This window comes from Callithrix jacchus, chromosome 19 (genome assembly GCF_049354715.1).
Source record: "Callithrix jacchus isolate 240 chromosome 19, calJac240_pri, whole genome shotgun sequence".
In the NCBI taxonomy this organism is placed as follows: Eukaryota; Metazoa; Chordata; class Mammalia; order Primates; family Cebidae; genus Callithrix; species Callithrix jacchus.
In genome coordinates, this window is record NC_133520.1 from 22,993,334 (window position 1) to 23,010,205 (window position 16,872).

The 16,872-nt window shown below is 38.0% G+C and overlaps 1 protein-coding gene across 7 annotated transcripts in view; it reads left to right on the plus strand.

The window, feature by feature from the left end:
• The window catches only part of LIN9 (lin-9 DREAM MuvB core complex component), a 77,774-nt gene that overhangs the window by 53,493 nt on the left and 7,409 nt on the right, over positions 1–16,872 (plus strand). For all 7 annotated transcript variants that reach the window (XM_078356716.1, XM_078356717.1, XM_003735233.6 and 4 more), the window contains one exon: positions 16,432–16,557. In XM_078356716.1, the coding sequence (XP_078212842.1) occupies positions 16,432–16,557 (126 nt within the window). The remainder of the gene's footprint in view (positions 1–16,431; positions 16,558–16,872) is intronic.

A 16,872-nucleotide genomic window follows, 5' to 3' on the forward strand; every position in this document is an offset into this window, starting at 1 on the left:
GAGTAGCTGGGATTACAGGCATGCACCACCACACCCAGCTAATTTTTGTATTTTTAGTAGAGATGGGATTTTGCCATGTTGGCCAGGCTGATCTTGAACTCCTGACCTCAGGTGATCCACTGACCTTGGCCTCCCAGAGTGCTGGGGTTACAGGTGTGAGCCATGGCACCTGGCCAGCCATGGCGCACAGCCCAGAGTTTTTTTAAAAAACTGTTTATGTAGACACTATTCACTAGGAAAGTCTTTGAATTGTAATGAAATTCACATCTTGCTTAAGGATATGTAGGATGGCAAGTAGGTTTTATCTCATGTACCATCTCCAGTTTATTGAAGATGACCTTATAGAAGTATGAAAGGAAGGGAGGGTCAATGACTGTGCCCAGGGGCAAAGTGCTATGACTGATTATCAGTATCTGTCATGAGTACAAGAGTGGAAGTCATAGCACTGGGCATCTCTAGAATGAAATGTTGTAAGGGGATGGGTGTGGATACAGTTAGGTATCTACAGCTGCAAAAGTAAATACCTAAATGAATAAAGAACAGTCTTCTTTTAGGACTATAGAGTTTTTTTATCTGAAAATTACTGAATTTTTAAGACCAAAAATGTCAGGTTATTTCAGCGTAAGATCATACTGCTTTCTTTAGCAGTACAGGTATTAAAACTTGGGCTTATTTTCCAGTTTAATTCATTTAAGCATAATATGAAATTAGTATTATCAGATACGCAGGCCATCAAAATTGAAAAAGATTAGCGATAGCATATTGCCATTACATGTCTTAAACATAAAAATGCATGTGCTTGCTTCTTTCCTACTGGACTCTAATTCTTATCTTGGTTTCCATCAGTTCTACTTCTGCCCTTTGTATTCTATGCCTTTTCAATACTCCTCCACCCCTCTTCTGTTTTTCTCTGGTCTTCTATTTTTATGTATAAATGAATTATTTCCCTTTAATATCACTAGTTAGGACTGTTTTCTTCTAAGTTCCATCATGCTTTAAAGCACTGGACTTGTCTTTGCTTATATACTTTCAAATAGAGACTTATTTTGGGTTGTTTGTTTTGTTTGTTTTGCAAACCAAGAAGATGCAGCCTTCAGTGTAAAATGAATGTGTATTCCCAGAAACCTGTTTTGATGTTGGCTTGGCTACTTAGCATATGAGAGCTCTGGTAGAAGTAATCTAGTTGGCTTGATATGTTTTATTATTTGTTTTATTTATGTAAAAATAGTTTCCATATAAAATTTCAAATATTATGAAATTATTTAATGAGTCAAACTATAGTTCTTTATAATGCCTTCCCCATAGATAAATAGTATTGATTTAGCATATGTTATAAATATGTTTTTTACATGTTTATCATATGAATTTTTTTTCTGTGCATATACTGTCATAAGTAGTTTTGAAAATTCTTTTCATACAAAATGGAATTAAATTATGATATATTGGCTTATCTTTTACAATGACTGTATTGTACCATAATTTAAACAACTTCCTATTAATGGATATTTGAGTTATTTCCATCATTTTATTAAAACAGTGCTAATATTTTTGTGCATTTGTTTGTGTCTATCTGTAGGATAAATTTTAGAAAGTAAAATGAAAGATTTAATGAAACTTACTTTAAGTTGGTAGGCTGAACATATTTTCTTCACATCCTTTATAATTCTACATAGAATGTGAAGTACAAAAAGAAGTAAACAGAAAGAATGAAATAGTCTGCTTAACAATGTCTATGAGATTTCAAACATTTTTCTGACATGTTGTTAGATGAAACAGAAACTGGCTGCAAGAGGCCCTAGACCCAGAGATGGCAAATATGATGAAGTGCAGAAGTGAGATTAGTATTTTAAAGGGCAATTAATTCAAGGTCTTTCTCCTTGTTCCCCTGCTTCATCTCAGTGACAGAACTCAAGCGTGGCATTTACTCAAGTTAAATGGAGAAAAAGCAGAACTCCTCTAAAGAATTTAAATGTACTATTTGGGGAAAATGAAGGGTTGTTTTCTGGTTTTGGTAAGGGTAGACTGGGTAATTTGGATTAACCTTCCTGCTGTGAATACCTGTTTCCTCTGGAATAAAATATTAAAATAACCTGCTTGAAGACACTGGAGTATTAAGACACAAGGCATTAAGGAGACTGGCTGCGGTGGCTCATGCCTATAATCCCAGCACTTCGGAAGGCCAAGGCAAGTGGATCACTTGAGGTCAGGAGTTCAAGACAAGCCTAGCCAACATGGCAAAACCCTGTCTCTACTGAAAATAAAAAAATTAGCTGGGTGTAATAGTGTATACCTGTGATCCCAGCTACTTGGGAGGCTGAGGCAGAAGAATCACTGGAACCTAGGAAGCTGAGGTGGCAGTGAGCCAAGATCGTGCCACTCTACTCCAGCCTGGGCAACAGAGTGAGACGGTCTCAAAGAAGAGAAAAAAAAAAAAGGAAAGGAAGAAGGAAGGAAGGAAAAGAAAAGAAAGAAACAAGGCATTAAGGAATTACAGGTATAGGACCTGGGGAAAGAAGTAAGGGGGAACCTGGTGTTCAGGGTTGCTTTTTCCTTGGGAGGTTCTGCAAGTTCCAGAAAAGGTAGCTGAGAAGCTGAGTGGCCTTCTTGAAAGGTGTTGGAGGCCAGAATTAGAGTCCAGAGGCCCACCAAGTGTTGGGAGAAGCTGGCAAACCTTAAGTCCTCTTGGGAGGAATATAGCATTTTTATAGGCCTCAAATTATTTCTATAAATTTTTATATGCAGTATCTAACACTTAATTTAAATTCAAGACACAATAGGAGGCACAATAATCCTAAGAAAAAAGAAAATAAACTGTAGATGGTAGGCAGACTCCAGACAATGGAGTTTTTAGAAATATATTTTAAATATTTAATTTGTTAGATGAGACAAAATTGAGAATTTTAGAAGAGAATTGGAAACAAACAAACAAAAAAACAAAAAAAAGACCAAATGAAAACTATAAAAACTCTAGCAGTCAAAATTAAGAACTCAGTTGGTGGCTACAACCTCAGCAGATTAGAAACAGCTAAAGAGAGAGCTAGTAATTTAAAATAGATCAGAAGAAAATACCCAGAATGAAACATGGAGATAAAAATCAGTGGAAAATGCAGAAGGGAAGAGATGATAAATAGGGGATACAGTGAGGAAGGTCTAATATGTAATGGAATAGCAGAAGGAAAAAGAAAGAGAGAATGGGGACAGAAGCAATATTTTAAGAGATAATGACTAAAGGCATTCCAAAACTGTCAAACGACCACAAGCCCCAGATAGATTTCTGTCAACCCCAATGAGATAAATAAAAAGTGATTTTTAAACACATTATCTTAAAACTGCTGAAACTAAAAAAGTGAAAAAATGTTATAGTACCCAGGACAGGATGGGAGTGGGGAGTACATACAAATGAGCAACCAGCAATTTGTCTGAGAGCTGCCATCTCTACAAAACAATAGAAGATAAAAGATAATGGAATGACATCTTCACAGGGCTGAAATGAAATAACTACCAACCTAGATTTCTATAGCCAGTGAAAATGCCTTCAAGGATAAAGTTAGCACAAGGACAGTTGTAGACAAATTTATGCTATTTCTTACCAGAGTAGCTACATTAAAGGAAATACTAAAGTTTTTGTTTAAATTAAAGAAAAAAACTTGAAGTTTGTAAAAGAAACATGAAGATTCAGGGAATGAAGAAGCAACAAAAAGTAAATATGTGAATTAGTCTAAGTGACACTTAGATAATTCTTGTGGCACTTAAAGTATAGAGAGAATTAAAATACACTACAATTGCCTGTTGATTAGGGTAGGGGTTTATATACGTATAGGCTTAGATAAATTAAGGATGGACATTTTCATCTCTAAGGAACCTATTAAAATAGTAAAAGATGAATATCAAGCTAATTGGGGGAAGTAGGTGGGAAAATGGAACAACAGAAATGTGTAATTGGGGCTGGGTATAATGGCTCATACCATTGGATTGCTTGAGTCCAGCCTGGCCAACATATCCAAACCCCGTCTCTACTAAAAGTGCAAAAATTAACCAGGCGTGGTGGTACACGCCTGTAATCCCAGCTACAAAGGAGGCTGAGGCATGAAAATCACTTGAACCCAGGAAGCAGAGGTTTCAGTGAAAACCAAGGCCATGCCACTGCACTCCAGCCTGGGCAACAGAGCAAGACTCTGTCTCAAAAAAAAAAAAAAAAAATTGCTTTTTAGAAGAATTAGCCAGGTATGATATAGTCCCAAGTACTCAGGAGACTGAGATGGGAGGATTGCTTGAACCCAGAAGTTTGAGGCTGTGGTAAGCTAAAGTGATACCACTGAACTCCAGCTTGGGTGACAGAGCAAGACTCTGTATCTTGAAAAAAAAAAAAAGATTATGTGACTGTCAGAACTAAGAAACTTTAACAAAACACTATTGGTGAGGAGGTGGACAGGTAGGCATTCTTACACATAAATTGGTACACCTTTTATGAAGGGTGCATAGGGTCTCAGAAAGTGATACCCTGAAATGAAAGCCTCAGTAGCAGCTCTCCCTGACCTTTTTCTGCCCACCTATCTGATCTCTCATTTTCTTCTGAGGCTAACCTTAGAAACCAGAATCCCTCTTCCCCAAAGCAGGCCACATAAACCAGAACTCTTTTTCCCTGAAGCCAACTTTACATAAAACCTGAGAATATTACTTCAGCTTCCCCATCACCTTTCTATGTGAAAACTGGCCATAAAGAAATTATTTGATCAACTTTGACTATAGGTCATAAGACCTTCATTCCAGACAGGATTCTGCCTCATACCCAAAGGAAGGAATCCTGCAGAGACAGGCCAAGAGCATGTAGTGAAACCTCATCTCTACTAAAAATACAAAAATTAGCCGGGCATGGTGGCGCATGCCTGTAGTCTCAGCTACCTGGAAGGCTGAGGCAGGAGAATCGCTTGAACCCAGGAGGCGGAGGTTACAGTGAGCCAGGCTAGCGCCATTGCACTCCAGCCTGGGTGACAGAGTGAGACTCTGACTCAAAAAAAAATTAGGCTGGGTGCAGTAGCTCATGCATGTAATTCCAGCATTTTGGAAGGCTGAGGCAGGTGGATCACGAGGTCAGGAGTTCGAGACCAGCCTGTCCATTATGGTGAAACCCCATCTCAAAACAAACAAACAACAACAACAAAAGAAACCCCATCTCTACTAAAAATAAATTTTTAAAAAATTAGCTGGGTGTATTGGTGCGTGCCTGTAGTCCTAGCTGCTCGGGAGGCTGAGGCAGGAGAGTTGCTTCAACTCAGGAGGCAGAGGTTGCAGTGAGCCAAGATTGCACCATTGCACTCCGGCCCGAGCGACAGAATGAGACTCCATCTGAAAACAAAAAACAAAAAACTGGACTTTAGATCATATTGATCTAACAGGCATTTACAGAATATTTTATCCAACAACTACAGGATACCCATTCTTATCAGCACATGGAATATTTTCCAGGATATTCAGTATCTTCTGAGACCATAATAGAATAAAACTAGAAAACAATACTGAGAAGAATTTTGGAAATTATACAAATACGTGGAAGTTAAGCAACATGCTCCTGAACCATTGAATCAATGAGGGAATTATGACGGAAAATTTTAAAATCGTAAATGAAAATGGTAATACCACATACCAGTACCTGTGGAATACAGAAAAATCAATTCTAAGAGGAAAGTTTATAGCAATAGATGCCTATATCCAAAAAGTAGAAATTTCAAATAAGCAATCTAACAATGTACCTCAAGGAACTAGAAAGCAAGAACAAACCAAACCCAAAATTATCAGAAGGAAAAACATAATAAAGATCAGAACAGGACTAAGCAAAGTAGAGACTAAACAAAATAATACAAAGGATCAATGAAAAAGTTGATTTTTTGAAAAGATAAACAAAATTTATAAACTGCTATCTATACGAGCCAAGAAAAGAAGAGAGAAATTGCTTATACCCAGTACTGGAGGAAAAAAAAAAAGAGAGAAGAACTAAAAGAAATCAGAAATGAAAAAAAGACATTACAACTCATACCACTGAAAGACAAAATATCATCAGATTGTTATGAACAACTATATGCTAACAAACTGGAGAACCTAGAGAGAGGGATAAAGTCCTGGACACAAACGGGCTATCAAGATTACATCAGAAGGAAATAGAAAACCTGAAGACACCACTAACAAGTTGTGAGATTGAGACAGTAATAAAAATAGTGCCCCAACAAAGAAAAGCCCAGGACCATGTAGATTCACTACCAAATTCTACCAAATATATGAAGAACTAATACCAATCCTCCTTAAACTGTTACAAATATTGAAGTGGAGATAATTCTCCCTAACTCATTCTACAAGGCCAGCATTACCCTGATACCAAAATCAGATACAAACACAACTAAAAAAACTACAGTCCAGTGTCGCTGATGAACATAGACACAAAAATCCTTAATAAAGTACTAGCAAAGTGAATTCAACAGCACATAACAAGATAGTATACCATTATCAAGAGGGATTTATACTGGGGATCCAAGGATGATTTAACATAAGTAAATCAATAAACGTGTACATCACATCAACAGAATGAAGGACAAAAACCACATGATCATCCCAACGGATGCAGAAAAAACATTTGATAAAATCCAATATCCCTTCATGATTAAAAAAAAAACCCATCAGCAAACTAGTCATAGAAGGAACATACCCCAAAATAATAAAAGCCATAGATCACCTCATACTGAATGGGGACATGTTGAAAGCCTTTCCTCTAAGAACTGGAACAAACTTTTACCACTCTTATTCCACAAAGTAATGGATGTCATAGCCAGAGCAGTCAACCAAGGGAAAGAAAGAAAAGCCATCCAGATTGGAAAAGAGGAGGTTAAATTGTCCCTCTTTGCAGGTGACTTCATCTTATATTTAATAAAACCGTAAGACTGCACCAAAAAACTCTTAGAGTTGATAAGCAAATTCAGTAAAGTTGCTGGATATAAAATCAGCATACAAAAATCAGTCGTGTTTCTACATATCAATAATGAAGTAACCAAAAAATCAAGAAGGCAATTTCATTTACAGTAGCTACAAAGAAAAAAAAATTATTTTGAGACAGAGTTTTGCTCTTGTTGCCCAGGCTGGAGTGCAATGATGTGATCCTGGCTCACCTGCAACCTCTGCCTCCCAGGTTCAAGCTATTCTTCTGCCTCAGCCTCCCAAGTAGCTGGGATTACAGGCATGGCACCACCACACCCGGCTAATTTTTGTGTTTTTAGTAGAGGCGGGGTTTCTCCATGTTGGTCAGGCTAGTCTCGAACTCCCAAACTCAGGTGATCTGCCCGCCTCAGCCTCCCAAAGTGTTGGGATTACAGGCGTGAGCCACTGCCCCTAGCCAGAAAATTAAATACTTAGGAATCAGTTAACCAAGGAGGTTAAAGATCTCTACAAGAAAAAGCACTGATGGGCCGGGTGCGGTGGCTCAAGCCTATATATAATCCCAGCACTTTGGGAGGCCGAGGCGGGTGGATCATGAGGTCAAGAGATCGAGACCATCCTGGTCAACATGGGGAAACCCCGTCTCTACTAAATATGCAAAAAAAATTAGCTGGGCACGGTGGCGTGTGCCTGTAATCCCAGCTACTCAGGAGGCTGAGGCAGGAGAATTGCCTGAACCCAGGAGGCGGAGATTGCAGTGAGCCAAGGTCGCACCATTGCACTCCAGCCTGGGTAACAAGAATGAAACTCCGTCTCAAAAAAAAAAGAAAAAGCACTGATGAAATAAATCGAAAAGGACGCAAACAAATGGAAAGACATCTCATGGTCATGGATTAGAAGAATGAATATCATTAAAATGACCATAACACAAACAAATGGAAAGATACTGCATGGTCGTGGATTGGAAGAATATTGTTAAAATGACCATACTGCCCAAAGCAATGTACAGATTCAATGAAATCCCTATCAAAATACCAATGTTATTATTACAGAAATAGAAAAAACAATCCTAAAATTCATATTGAAACAAAAAAGAGCCAGAATAGCCAAAGCAGTTCTGAGCAAAAAGAACAAATCTGGAAACATCACACTGTCTGACTTCAAATTATTTTATAAGGGTACAGTGACCAAAACAGCATGATATTGGTATGAAAATAGACACATAGACCCGTGGAAGAGAGTAGAGAACATAGAAATAAACTTATTTATAGCCAACTGATATTTGACAAAGGTGCCAAAAACATACATATGCTGAAGAAAAGACACCCTCTTCAATAAATGGTTCTGGGAAAATTAGAAATCCATATGAAGAAGAATGAAACTGGACCCCTATCTCATCATATGCAAAACTCAAGATGGATTGAAGACTTATGTTTAAGATCTGAAGCTATAAACATAATAGAAGAGAACTTAAGGAAAACCCTTCAGGACGTTGGTTCAAGCAAAGATTTTAGGACTAAGACCTCAAAAGCAGTGTCAACCAAAACAAAAATAGACAAATGGTCCAATTTTAAACTAAAAAGCTGCACATTAAAGAAAACAGAGTGAAGAGGCAGCCAATTGAATGGTAGAAAGTATTTATTAATTATATATGCAACAAGGGACTAATATCCAGAATATGCAAGTAGAACAACTCAACAATAAAAGTAATAATAATTCCATTAAAAAGTGAGCAAAGGACATGAATAGACAGTTCTCAGAGGAAGATATAAAGATAACTAACAAGTATATGAAAAAGTGCTCTGGCTGGTGCAGTGGCTCACATCTGTAATCCCAGTACTTTGGGAGACTGAGCGGGGTGGATCACAAGGTCAGGAGATCAAGACCAGCCTAGCCAACATAGTAAAACCCTGACTCTACTAAAAATAGAAAAAGTAGCCGGGCACCTGTAGTGGTGGTGGGCACCTGTAATCCCAGCTACTTGGGTGGCTGAGGCAGGAGAATCGCTTGAACCTGGAAGGCAGCTGTTACAGGGAGCTGAGATCGCACCACTGTACTCCAGCCTGGGGGACAGAGTGAGACTCCATCTCAAAAAAAAAAAAAAAAAATGTTCAACATCACTCATCATCAGGAAAATGCAAATCAAAGTCACAATGAGATATCTTCTTACCCCAGTTAGGATGGCTGTTATTAAAAAGGCAAAAAAAATAACAGATGCTGACAAGGATGTAGAGAAAAGGAAACTCTTATATACTGTTGGTGGGAATGCAAATTAGTACAACCACTATGTACAACATATGGAGATTCCTCAAACAACTAAAAACAGAACCACCATACGATCCAGCAGTCCCACTACTGGGTGTCTATCCAGAGGAAAAGAAAATCAGTATATCAAAGGGATGCCTGCATTCACATGTTTGTAATAGCACTATTTACAATAGCAAAGATATGCAATCAGTCTAAGTGTCCATCAATGGATAAATTAATAAAGAAATAGAATACTATTTCACAGTAAGAACTAATGAAATCCTGTCATTTGCAGCCACCTGGATGGAACTGGGGGTCATTATTTTAAGTGCAATAACCCAAAGAAAGAAAGACAAATATTTTATATTCTTACTCATGTGGGAGCTAAAAAAAACTTGATCTCAAGTAATACTCAAGGTATTACCTTGAGTATTTACAAATATAGATTGTGTAATGATCAAGTCAGAGTACTTTGGGTAATACTCCCCCTCCCACCTTCTGGTATCTATCATTCTATTCTTCATCTCCATGAATTCATGTTTTTATTTAGCTCCTACATGAGTAAGAATATGAGGTATTTGTCTTTCAGATTGGAATTATCTTTTCAAATGGGAATTGGGGGTTACCGAAGACATAGTGTAACATAAATTATAACTAAGTATTTGATCAGGCCTCTTCTTGGGAATACATGTATACTTTTGCAGACTCAGAACTAGTTAATCAAAATGAAAATTATTAAACACTCAGTATCTCCGACAGAGAATTTTTTTCGAGGGTGTCAGAGTCTCTACATCTTTTGTGTTCAGTATTTTAATGAATCACTTAAAGATGGACAAAGGGTTTTACATATACAGTATACATAAAAATGTAGAAAGCAGCCAGGCACAGTGGCTCACGCCTGTAATCCCAGCACTTTGGGAGGCTGAGGCGGGTGGATCACTTGAGGATCAGGAGTCCGAGACCAGCGTGGCAACATGATGAAACCCCATCTCTACTAAAAATACAAAAATTAGCTGGGTGTGGTGACACACACCTGTAATCCTAGCTACTCAGGAGGCGGAGGCAGGAGAATTCCTTGAACCCAGGAGGCGGAGGTTGGAGGGAGCCGAGATCGCACCACTGCACTCAAGCCTGGGCAACAGAGTGAGACCTGTCTCAAAAAAAAAAAAAAATGTACAAAGTTGAGAGATGGCTGACATGTTACCAAATAGAGTGATGTGACTAATGAACTATGGAAAAACTCTAAAACAAAATAGATAGATACTCCTCTTCAAAATTATCATCTGGTTCAATCTCCAACTTTATTTTTAATAGTTTTAAAATCCATTTCAAGGTCTCTTGTTTCTCAAGGTAATACCCAAAATACTCTGACTTGATCATTACACAATCTGTATATGTAAAACAAAATTAAAAAGTAATTTGAAGACAACCTACATTTCTACCATCTTCTGTTCCTATTCAGACTAAATATTACTGGTCTTCCCATCAGATTTGTAAATATTTCAAATAAAGCATTAGTGAACAGGCGAAGAAGTGAGCACATTTTATACATTCTAGGTAGGAATATAAGTTAATTGGAGACTTTTTGGAAGGTTGCTTGGCCATATTGATGGGCCAGAGATTTTACTTTTAGAGCATCATTCCAAAGATGTGCAGGATTCCAAGGGTGTTCATCACAGCATTGTTTGTAATAGCAAAAAATTGTAAATGGTTAAATGAATATCAATTATTAGGACTAGTCAAATCAATCCACACCCTTAATCATGAATTGCTAAATCTGATATTTTCCATCTAGTCCCCTAAAAACTCTATTTTTACAGACTGTTTGCCTTCAGCAGCAACCTATAGGACACACAAGAAAATTTTTTATTACTTTGTGATCATACTTTTTTTAATCAGAATGTATTTATTTCTAATGGTTCAAATGCCTCGCCTTATACATACAGGCCTAATTTGATGTCATATTTTTGCCTTATTTTGTATTTATTTATTTATTTATTTGTTGAGATGGAATCTAACTCTGTCACCCAGGCTGTAGTACAGTGGCACCATCTCAGCTTACTGCAATCTCTGCCTCCCAGATTCAAGTGATTCTCCTGCCTCAGCTTCCCAAGCAGCTGTGATTATAGGCATGAGCCACCATGCCCAGCTAATTTTTTATATTTTTGGTAGAGACAGGGTTTCACCATGTGGGCCAGGCTGGTCTTGAACTCCTGGCCTCAAGTGATCTGCCCACCTTGGCCTCCCAAAGTAAGTTTTAGGCCAGGCATGGTGGTTCATGCCTGTAATTCCACCACTTTGGGAGGCCAAGGTGGGCAGATCACTTGAAGCCAGGAGTTCAAGACCAGCCTGGCCCACATGGTGAAACCTCGTCTCTAGTAAAAATTCAAAAATTTGTCTGGCACGATAGCCCATGCCTGTAATGCCAGCTACTCAGGAGGCTGAGGCAGGAGAATTGCTGAACCCAGGAGGTGGAGGTTGCAGTGAGTCAAGATTTTGCCACTGCATTCCAGCCTGGGCAACAGAGCAAGACTCCATCTCAAAAAATAATAATAATAATTTTTAATTGTATGGGTAAAACAAATGTACTTTTCTTTAAAAATTACCATTCTTATTGAGTTTGATGTGGTTTACTTTCTTCATATTTTTTAATGTCTAAATACCTATGGAATATATATTATTGGGTTTTTTTGAGGTGAGGACTTTTTTGTTTGTTTGAGACAGAGTCGCTCTGTTGCCCAGGCTGGAATGCAGTGGCATACTCTCAGCTCAATGCAACCTCCACCTCCTGGGTTCAAGCAATTCTCATGCCTCAGCCTCCTGAGTAGCTGGGATTACAGGCACGTGCCATCTTACCCAGCTAATTTTTGTATTTTTAGTAGAGATGGGATTTCACCATATTCTTGAACTCCTGACTTTAAGTGATCCACCAAATTGGCTTCCCAAAATGCAAAGATTGCAGGTGTGAGCCACTGCGCCCGGCCATAGGTAGACATTTTTTTTTTTAGATGGAATCTTGCTGTGTCACCAGGCTGGATTGCAGTGGTGTGATCTCAGCTCACTGCAGCCTCTGCCTCCCGGGTTCAAGCAGTTCTTTTGCCTCAGCTTCCTGAGTAGCTGGGATTATAGATGTGCCCCACCATGCCCAGCTAATTTTTGTATTTTTAGTAGAGATGGGGTTTTACCACGTTGGTCAGGCTGCTCTGGAACTCCTGACCTTGTGATCTGCCCACCTCGGCCTCTCAAAATGCTGGGATTACAGGTGTGAGTCACCACACCCAGCCAAGGTGGACATTTTAAAATAAATGTTATACTACATAACATCCTGCCTTTCACTCTATAGTATTAGTAAATATAGATAACTCTCTTCAATCCTAGTATTAGAAGATCCTTAAATTGTTAGCAATCTGATAGGTGAAATATAAATAACTCATTGTTTTATTTTGTATTTCTAAGGCTACTAGCAGAATTAAGCATCTTTTTATATGTTAATTGGCCATTTATATTAATATTAACAAAATTATTTCCCATATTATAGTACAGAAAATTTAAATTTTGGTGTAATCAATACAGTTGACCCTCAAACAATGTGGGAGTTAGGGGTGCAGCCCTCACCAGCAGTCAAAAATCCACATACAGCTTTTGACTCCCCCAAAACTGAACTAATAGCCTACTGTTGACCAGAAGCTTTATTGATGATCTAAATAGTAGATGAATACATATCTTATGTATGCCTTATATACTGTATCCTACATAAAGTAAGCTAGAGAAAAGGATATGTTATTAAGAAAATCATCAGGTAAAGAAAACTTATTCAGTATTATGTGGAAGTAGATCATAAAGGTCTTCATCCTTGTTATCTTCATGTTGAGTAGGCTGAGGAGGAGGAGGAATTGGAGGGGTTGGTTTTGCTGTTTCAAGGGTGGCAGAGGCAGAAGAGGGAGAGGAGATGGAAGGGAAGGCAGGATAGGCAGGCACACCGGTGTAACTTTTGAAAAAATCTACGTGTATACGATCTGGTGGGCTGTTATAAAAATTTTTTAGATCTGCATTTAAGTAATGTAAGTGGACCTGCACCATTCAAACCTGTGTCGTTTGAGGGTCAACTGTATGTCAGCCTGTTCCTTTTTCTGGTTTTTGTCTTCTGTCACTTGTTTAAAATAGCTTCTTTACCTCTTATTCATAAATATTCTCCTATCTTCTCATGATACTTTTATAGTTTTTTTATATTTACTCCTTCAATACATCCTAAAATTACTTTTGTGAATGATTTGAGTATAGAGATGTAACTTTTTTCCTCAAATAGCTAATTGTCCCAATTTATTAATAGTTCATCCTTTCCCACTGACTTGAAAGGCCAACTTTATTATATGTGAAATTTCCAAACATGAATATACATATACTCATACACAAGCATATGTGCCAGGCATACATATACATATATGTTGGAACTTAGTATAAAGACTGGTGACTGTTCTCTCCCATTAGTGTATTTATCTCCCATGTCAACTACACTGTTTGATAACTAACAGTACAGATCCCTCCATTTGTCTTTCTCTTTCAGAATTGGCTGGTCATTTTTGTACATTTATTTTTCTGTATTAACACTTCATTTTTTAGATGTTTAAGAAGATAAGGGGAATTTTTTTCATCATTGGGGGATATTAAAAAGATAAAGACTTTGAGAACAGCTTCACAAAAGGGGTCTCAAAAATATTTTTAGAAGTTGAATATATAACCAGATAATACTTTTGACAGGAAGTATATATCTGTTTAGTTTTGGGGTTTTTTTATGGTTCATTAGTTACATCACCTTATTTTGTAATGCATTAGCCATCTTTCAATTTCATATATTTTTTTACCTGTTTTGATGGATACTGTATATGTAAACCCTTTGTACATCTTTAAGTAATTCATTAAAATGTTGAACACAAAAGATGAAGATAGAGATTTTTGACACCCTCAAAAACAATTCTCTGTAAGAGATAATGATTTTGATTTTGATCAACTAGTTCTGAGTCCGCAAAACTATACACTTATCCCCGAGAAGAGGCTTGATCAAATACTTAGTCATAATTTATGTTACACTATGTCCTCAGGAACCCCCAGTTCCCAACAAGGAAATGAAAATATATTCAGCATGCCCTGCATTATCCCTGCATTCTTATAGAAAATCTTTTCAATGGTCCAATGGCTTTAACTTCACAAAAACTGAGGTTTACGAAGAGGAAGCAATTCAGGAAGCACCAATTAGGTAAACTAAAAGTAGGATGTCCTGGATATGATTCCAGGTCTACATGGAACTTATCCCTTCCCTGCTCCTATTGTGGCATTCCCTCCCCTTTTTGTCTTTTACTGCTTCAGATCCATAGTGGCAGAGGAATTCTAACTGATGCAACTGGCTTCAGATCCCACAAGTCTGCCACTTACTGGCTGTAGTACATGGGCCTTATATGTAAAGCGGAGACAATAAAGAGTAATATCCTTTTCATGTGGTTATTGTGAGGATTCAAGGAAATCCTTTGAAAACACTTAAAATATTAGCCATGCATAGTGGCACATGCCTGTAGTCCAAGCTACTTGGGAGGCTGAGACAGGAGGATCCCTTGAGTTCAGGAGTTTGAGGCTGCACTGAGTTATGATTGTGCTACTACAGTCCTGCCTGGGCAACAGAGTGAGACCCTGTCTCTAAAAAACAAAACAGGCCAGGTGTGGTGGCTCACGCCTGTAATCCCTGCACTTAGAGAGGCCAAGGCAAGTGCATCATTGAGATCAGGAGTTCGAGACCAGCCTGGCCAACATGGTGAAACCCTGTCTCCACTAAAAATACAAAAATTAGCCATGTGTGGTGGTGCGCACCTGTAGTCCTGCTACTTGGGAGGCTGAGGCAAAAGGATCGCTTGATCCTAGGAGGTGGAGGTTGTAGTGAGCAGAGATCGCGCCATTGCACTCCAGCCTGGGTGATGGGAATGAAACCCTGTCTCAAAAAAAAAAAAAAACTTAGAATAAGCTGGGTGTGATGGCATATGCCTATAATCTGAGCTACTTGGGAGGCTGAGGCAAAGGATTGCTTCAGGCCATAAGTTCAAGTCTAGCTTGGGGAACATAGCAAGATGCCATCTCAAAAACAACCACAAAACCACACTTAGTGCATGGCACATTAGTCAGCTCTACTTAGTACATCTGTTGTTGTCCTCATTAAGTAATCAACACATCATTAATAGTATGTGCTATTAAACAAGTCATTTAACTTTTCTATGCCTCAGTTTTCTCTGTAAAATGGCGTAGCTTAACTAGATGATCTCTGGGCTTTCTGTTAGCTCCGTCTATAATTCTGTTATTTGTGACCTATATAAGTAGTTCAGCCCTAGGTCTAGGAAAGTTTATTTTTTCCCTACCTATACTTACTAGAAGGAGCAGTTTTGCTTCCTTGATACATGACAATGTGCTTTCTCAGAAGTCCTCTGGAAAAAAGAATGTGGTTAAATTATCTTTGACTAGAGAGGTTTCATTGCCAGCATTTTTAGCAGGAATGAAATGGAGAATATAATGTATTGGAAGTACTGTGAAGAGAGGGAAAGAAATGGCATTGAAGTCCTTTAACACTTCTTGGTAGAGAGCATATATGGAATGATAACACAATAAAAAGTTAATATTCATTGAGCATTTGCTATGTGGGAGGCACTGTGCTAACACGTATTATCTAATTTAATCTTTGCAACAACCCCACAAGTAGATATTCTTATTATCCCAATTTTGCAGTTGAGGAACACAAGGCACAGAAAGATTAAGGAACTTGCTTAATATCACACAGCTAGAGAATGATAGAGGTGGAATTTGAATATATATCATCTGATTCTAACACTCATGGTGTTAAACAATTATGCTATACTGAATTGATAAAAAACTAGAATGTTTCAAATGAGGACATACAGTTTAACAACTAACAATCCTATGAAAAAGTTGAAAGACTAATATAACGAACATTAGATACACGTTTATCAATTAACATTTTGTTCATTTACTTTATCTCCATGTAAGATCTCCTTTTCAAAAAAGCAAATGGCAGACGTGATGCTCCAATGAACAAGGACAGTCTCCTAAATAACAATGCCATTATCACAGACAAGAACTATAACAATTAGAATAGACATTTAATAACCTTTAGTTTGCTTTTTAGATAAGTCAAATCTCCTTTTAGATCATTGAAATTGCATTGCTAAAAAACAAACTCTTACCAAGATCTGATTTTTTTTTTCTCAGAAATCATATTCCATGCCCATCAGCATTGAATTTCAGCGGAGATATGCAACTATTGTTCTAGAGCTTGAACAGCTGAACAAGGACCTAAATAAAGTTTTGCATAAAGTTCAACAGTATTGCTATGAGGTAAGTGATATGTATAGATTTCCCTCCGTATTTTTCTTTGAACCTTAATACTTTTACCTTCACACTTTAGAAAATCCATACCAAGCGAGGCCAGGTGTGGTGGCTCTCTCCTGTAATCTCAGCATTTTGGAAGGCCAAGTGGGCAGATCATGAGGTCAGAAGTTCAAGACCACCCTGACCAACATGGTGAAACCCCGTCTCTACTAAAAATACAAAAATTAGCCGGGTGTGGTGGTGTGCACCTGTAATACCAGCTGCTCAGGAGGCTGAGTCAGGAAAATTGCTTGAACTTGGGAGACGGAGATTGTTGCAGTG